General features: G+C 41.2%; 1 protein-coding gene across 1 annotated transcript; it reads right to left on the bottom strand.

The window, feature by feature from the left end:
- Positions 1 to 893: 893 nt before the first annotated feature.
- zgc:114130 (uncharacterized protein LOC570332 homolog) lies at positions 894 to 4,706 on the bottom strand. The gene is made up of 2 exons (XM_005915940.3): positions 4,509 to 4,706; positions 894 to 3,348 (listed from the first exon to the last, which is right to left on the bottom strand). The coding sequence occupies exons 1-2, from the start codon at positions 4,560 to 4,562 to the stop codon at positions 2,119 to 2,121; spliced, it is 1,284 nt and encodes a 427-aa protein (XP_005916002.1). The 5' UTR covers positions 4,563 to 4,706; the 3' UTR covers positions 894 to 2,118.
- Positions 4,707 to 6,278: the final 1,572 nt, after the last annotated feature.

Raw genomic sequence — 6,278 nt, 5'->3', positions numbered from 1 at the left:
TGCATCACAGAATACTTCTTAATCCTGGAAGTATAGGGAATACTTATGCAGTAGTTTACACTACACGAGTACTTTAAAGGTTAGCCATCTAGAGGAAATAAACTTGAGTTGAGCTTCATGAATGAGGTTTAGAGCTCGAATGGAATTATTTTATTGTATAGATACGGTTAACCTCAACGGCACAGGTCACTGGGGAAATGTGATAAACGAAAAGCAGAAATGACAGTTCACTGGTTTCCTGCACCTAAAACCTTACATCCTGTGAGCCTTTTTGCCAACGCTACATTAACGCCAGCATAGCATATATTAAAAAAAAAAAAAAAAAAAAAGGGGAACCCCAAACCCCCCCCACCACCCTTTCTCCTTTTAAACATCTGCATTATTCAATAAAAGCAGTTTGCACATCAAATGTTAAAATCTTCACTTTTTACCTGCAGGTGGCAAACAGAAGTCAAAGAAAGACAGTTAAAAAAAACAAAACAAAAAACAAACTCCTTTATTTCCAGTACAAAAAAGCAAAATATATTAAACTTGATGCAAGCATTAACAACTCAAAAGTCCTCTATAAATATGTTAAAAATAAATTAAAGAAATTAATTTACTAAAGATCATCTTTACCACTAAACAGGCCTTAAACACGCTGATGAAAAAGGTTTTTTTTGTTTTTAAATAGACCAACTACATCATTAACACAGGAAAAAAACAAAACAATAAACAGCCAAGTAACATTTTCTAAAACACTAAGCACACATACCTCTAACCCTACAGTAGGCTGACTCTAGCTTCGTAAGGCAAAAAAAAAAAAAAAAAAAAGACCTGGGAGCATATTACGCATGCATGTGACCAGGATACATGTCATTTAAAAAAAAAAAGAAGGAGAAAAGAGAAAAAAAAAAAAAAAAAAAAAAAAAAAAAAGATTAATACTGAATAACAGAGATGGCGTGACGGAGTGAGAGTCTCACTTTACAAAAACTTACTGGGAATGTTTGTGTTTGAGATAAAAAACAAACAAACAAAAACAACGAAGAAAACCCCGAACACTTCAGCACCACAAACGACAACTTCTCAGAAAATAGTCACCTGGCTTCAAGCTCTGACCTCATCATTTCATATCGAACTAATTGGCTAGCTCCCGGCATGGATATTCAGCGCCTGGTACCTTGTGCTTTCCCAACCGTGCAATATGAACCCATATGCGCCCAAGCTCTCCTGACTGAGTCACTTTTCACTCTGCTGCAGAGTGGTTTAAATTTGGCAAATTGACACTTGACTGCTTGAGGTTTGTCAATAATGCACGAGAACCCAAAAAGCATCTGCAGTAGCCGCAGAAACGCAACGCCTCCGCTCACACTAGCTTACTCTCCTGATATAAAAGAAGACTCTCACCCCATGCTCGCATCTCTCCAAACACAGCAGCAAATCTTGGTTCAACAACGTAACAAGACCTGGTAAATAACACTACAGGTATACATTGTTTAAAAACGTAACATTCAGATTCGAGGCCAGCGATCTAAACACAGCCCCCAGATGGTACAACCACAAGAGGGAAGGGCGAAAAACAAAAACACTACTTCACGAGCTTATAAACATTACATAAACAATACAGTGTACATTAGATGGAAGAACTCCTAAACATACTGTCACATCGTGTTTGTCCTACTGAAACGAACGAGCAACAAACAGATGTCTTTGGCTTTCTCACATTCTTTAGATCTGTCGCAGTATGCTGACAGGAGGAAATTAAATTCACACTGTGATTACAAAATTCTTTGTTGGACTTTGCCATCCTAGCATATCATTTTGATAAAGCTTCAAAAGGTTTTTAAGGACACCATTAAAACATCTGTTTTGAGATATACCGTTTTGGTGAATCCGCCACATACAAACTGGATTTTAGCATCACTGTGCCTTGTGCAAATGACAGTGGCGTGCAGTGTGACAGCATGTTAGGTCACCCAGTCGTTTTTCCACACAGAATGCTAAAAATGTCTTAGTTGTCAGTCAGTGTGTGAGCGGGGAGTGTGCGTTTAAGGGTCTGTGTTCTTAAGTATGGCTACGTGCGCAGTGGATATTCTGCGTATGGATACTCATGTACACATGTTCCAGCAATCTGCAGCTTAAAGGCAGAACCCAGTGGCATCCTCAGGAAGAGAGAGCTGACTGAAAACTAACAGACGTTTGCCGTTAGCTTCGTTAATGCCACCAGATGATTCGGAGCCGCTGAGTGAACCAGCAGAGCTGATCCCATCCTGGTCCTGGTCTGAGAGAGAAGTGTGGGACAGGGATCTAACACCAAGTGGCCCTGAAAGGACCCCCGCAGCACTGGGACTCTGCTGTAAGGAAGGGGAGCTCGTTGGAGATAACCCACTCGGAGAATAGCCGGAGTCAGGGGAGGGCATGAATGGAGACCTGGGATCGGGACCCACGGGAGGATGGTGCTGCTGAGCGGGGGAGGCCTCAAAGGCAGAGTCCATTTCTAGAAAGGCATGGGAGAGAAGATCAGTAATGTCTGCGCAGGAAGGAGAAGAGGCCGTTGGTGGGCATGTGAATGAGGTGGTGGCAAGAGAAACATGAGGAGTGAGGGCAGACTGAAAGGCCTGGTGGGGAGCTGAGGGAAACCCAGAGAAGCTGAAACTCTGCCGGATAAGACGTGGCCGATGGGAGCGGGAGGAGGAGGTGGAGGGCAGCTGCTGAGGAAGGCTTGAGGAGGAAGAACGAGAGAATGAAAGTTTCTTTTCTTCCTCGCTGTTGTGAACAAAGTGACAGCGGATCCCATAGGGGCAGAAGCCGATGGTATGAAACGTACGGCACAGCTCAGTTTTATATTTTGGATGTCTGTTTAGATCACGTAGCTCTTCTGGCCCATGGGCAAACTGGCACTTGCCCCCATACTTGCACAAGCCGTTCTCGGTGAAAGACCGACAGAGTTCGGTTTTATAGCGCGACGACGAAGAGGAGGCAGACACAGACGAGGAGGAACTGGTGTTCAGTGTGGCGGAGCTGATGTCACTTTGGGAGGATTTTGTGCCTGTCACAGGCCAGCCTAGACTTGCTCTTGTTGCACCACTGGTCTCTACCATGCTGAGAGAGCGCTGGGAAAAGAAGCCTGGCTTCTCCCACTGCGTGGAATTACCAAGCTGGGAAAGTAGATCACTCTCTGATTGCTGTCCCCGTTGGTTGGAGGTCAGAAGTGCACTGTCCGAAGCATTAGTGGGCAGGCAAGACAGGGAGGAGAGGGAAAATGAAGTGTTTCGACATGGCTCGCTGATGTAACCTGGTGTTCTCATGGCCAGACTTAGGGATGGCACTGTTCTGTTCGGCTCCCTCAGATTGAGATTCAGTAAATGCTGTATTTAAAAAACAAAACAAAAAGTCCACATCATTAGCCTGTACAAGCTACTATTAATATTCAGCAATTTTAAAACTTATACATTTGCTAACTAGTTTATGCCAGTTTATGTTAGACATTAATATATGTTTTTGTTATTACCACCAAACACTAAAGGTTACATCTTCTGCTCTATTTGCACATTTCTGTTAAATGTTTTCATTGGAAATATTTTGAGTCAGGTGCCCTGATAGATTCAAGCATCACGAACCAAGTTTCGGGGGTGGGGAGGTACTGGGCATTTGTATACAAGTACATAAAAAGCACACTTTTTCAACTTGTGTCGTCAAAATAAGTTTTTGACACATCGATCCATCCATATGCTTATTTTGTGCTGCATTGTACTGGCACGACAAATTCAGATATTTTAGATTCAAATCTGTAATACGTAGCGTCACCCCTCTTTCCGTTTGATTTTTGGATTCGTCCATCTAAACCTAAGGAACACAAAAAACCCCAAAAAACTTAAAGACACGTTTTTTGCTCTGATAACTAAGACGAGCTATACAATGTTTCCATTCAGTGCACGGAATAAAATACGCAATGTTAACTTTAACAACAAACAAAAGTATTACAAAACTTTTTTTCCACTTCGAGCAAGTTTAGGACCTCTACACTTCAACACAGCTCTAACTGGGGACTTTAGTCTGTTAGCCATGACTTTTGTGACTTAACTTGTTGGGGTTATGTGTATAAATAAGATGCTTTACTGGCGAACTGTCTATCGAAGAAGCTATTAGCACGAAAACAGCGACCTTTAATAATTAATGACGTTAATTAACCGGCGTTGAGAGAAAATCACAAACTAGGCTCGATAATGAAATCGATAATTTCATGGGCCCAAGTTGCGATGGACTACAACAACTTGCTTTCTGGCAACTTAACGTCTGGTCAGAGTTAACTTTCAGGTTACAGAACAGTCAAAAGACAGACGAAGAGTCTTAAAAGAGAAAGCCTGACACATTTTATCCACTAAAGCAGACTCGAAAAGATAACATGGAGACCGCAAACTCCGTAACAGCGCAGCTAGCAGGCTAACACCCTCCTCCTCCTCCCGACCTAGCCAACTTTCGCTCTCCGCTAAACTTTCTTTTGCGCTCTTATGGGGGTTTGGTTTACCTTGCACATCATTTCTTCCAGCTCAGCAAACTGGTTCAGGGGATAAGATGGCATTTTGCTGAGCTATCAAAACCTTCGTCCGATCCCGTCTGCCCCTGCCGCGATAGACGTGGGCAACTCGCTGGCATGAGATGGTCAGAAGTTTCTAGTTATGTATGGGTGCTAAACAAGCCCAAGACCCGGACCACGTGTGGATTTAAAACCTTGCACCACTGTTGGCCACTCCCACGCCTCTGTGGATTCTGCAAAAAGTTGTTTTTACACATCCTGCGGTTCTAAAGAAGGATGAGAATGAGGGCTTATATACAAAAAATAAATAAATAAATACATTTATTGACTATAAGTTGAAAATTTATTATAAGATTGTATAATATGCATTATCTATCGCCTAGCTTCACTGATTTGGGTATTACACAATATATAGGCTAGATTTCTTAGTTTTGCGTATTTCATAGCTTTTTTTAATAGTTCTTTTTTTTAACTGCTCTTTCTTCTCTTCTCTTCTCCATGTACCTCTGTCTTTCACTATCCCTCTTGTTCATTTCAGCAGACAGTCTGGGGTTATCACCACAATGAATGGGCATTCTGAGGATATTTACAACTGGGGGTCCAACCAAGAAGAAAATAAAAAAAGAATTTAAGAAATAGTAGGAAAGCTGTAGCTTGATGATCCGGGCATGACCACAAGCTTAGAAAGCTGTAAATAGATAGGCTATCCTACAAAAAACAAATGTTAATATTTAATTGGTTTAATAATTAAATCTGTTAATTGTGGAAAGTAGAACACCTGAAGACAATATTTGAAAGAAGAGATTGTTCTGCTTTATACCAGGAAATTTATATAACCAATATATTGGTTTAAAAATAAAGAACAGATTGTTGTATTCACCCTGTCTTTTTTGTACATTTTTTTTTTCAAATGTTAGTAATTTACTAATTTACTAACACTGTATTTTCCTTATAGTGAATATGTGGTTTTATGACATCTCTAGTTCATTGGTACACAAGGGCTGGCCTTTTGAGTTTACTTTGATCAGACAACTGTTACACCGTTCTCTTGAAATACTTGTTTTCAGTTGATGCATAGTAGGAAATGAAAATGCAGGCAGATGGTTTCTTTTGCAGATGTGCTGCTTCTGACTCATAACTAGAAAAGGCCATTTCAAGGACAAAACAAAGAAACAGAAAACTGAGGCACTAAATGTGGATAAGGAGAAAAGTGGAGACAGCCTAACCGTTACTATGACACAGACAAGAAGGAGCGAAGGCGTTGATTTCAAAGGTGAAGACAGATGTGTGAAAAATTCCACTGCAGAGCAGAGCCTTGAGATGATTAGTCCCACTCTCTCGCACACACACACACACACACACACACACACACACACACACACACACACACACACACACACACACAAAACAACAGGTTTAGTCCCTTTACCTTTGCAAAGACAGGGAGTCTAAACCTTACCTTAGACACTACAATCATAAATTCAAGCCCTTCTGTCAACAGTAAGACAAGTCAGTCCTCCCAAAGACAAAACATCAAGAACACGCAAGCACAAACACATCTGTCAGGACTTCGGCTGTCACACCTCGTACCAATTTTGACTGCATTCATAAGCAAGCAAACTGTTGGCTGCAACTTTAGTGAGCTGCTTTCAGTTTCTTCTGCAACTGATTCTGATTAGGACTTTTAAGTTTACCTTAGAATAGGTTCATTTGTGGCATCAGTGAAAATTCTTTAGTTCATTTGTAAATTTAAACAAGTGG

Source organism: Haplochromis burtoni, unplaced genomic scaffold (genome assembly GCF_018398535.1).
Source record: "Haplochromis burtoni strain Fernald_Lab_line unplaced genomic scaffold, NCSU_Asbu1 Contig_15, whole genome shotgun sequence".
Lineage (NCBI taxonomy): Eukaryota > Metazoa > Chordata > Actinopteri > Cichliformes > Cichlidae > Haplochromis > Haplochromis burtoni.
Note: the sequence above shows the minus strand (reverse complement) of the source record. Positions and strands in the feature narration are given on the sequence as shown.

Bases quoted from the DNA above. Each gene is read 5' to 3' on its own strand.
- zgc:114130 (XM_005915940.3), bottom strand. From the start codon at position 4,562: ATGCCATCTTATCCCCTGAACCAGTTTGCTGAGCTGGAAGAAATGATG. The intron at 3,349-4,508 runs GTAAACCAAACC...TTTTAAATACAG, and splicing joins TGGAAGAAATGATGTGCAAG to CATTTACTGAATCTCAATCT.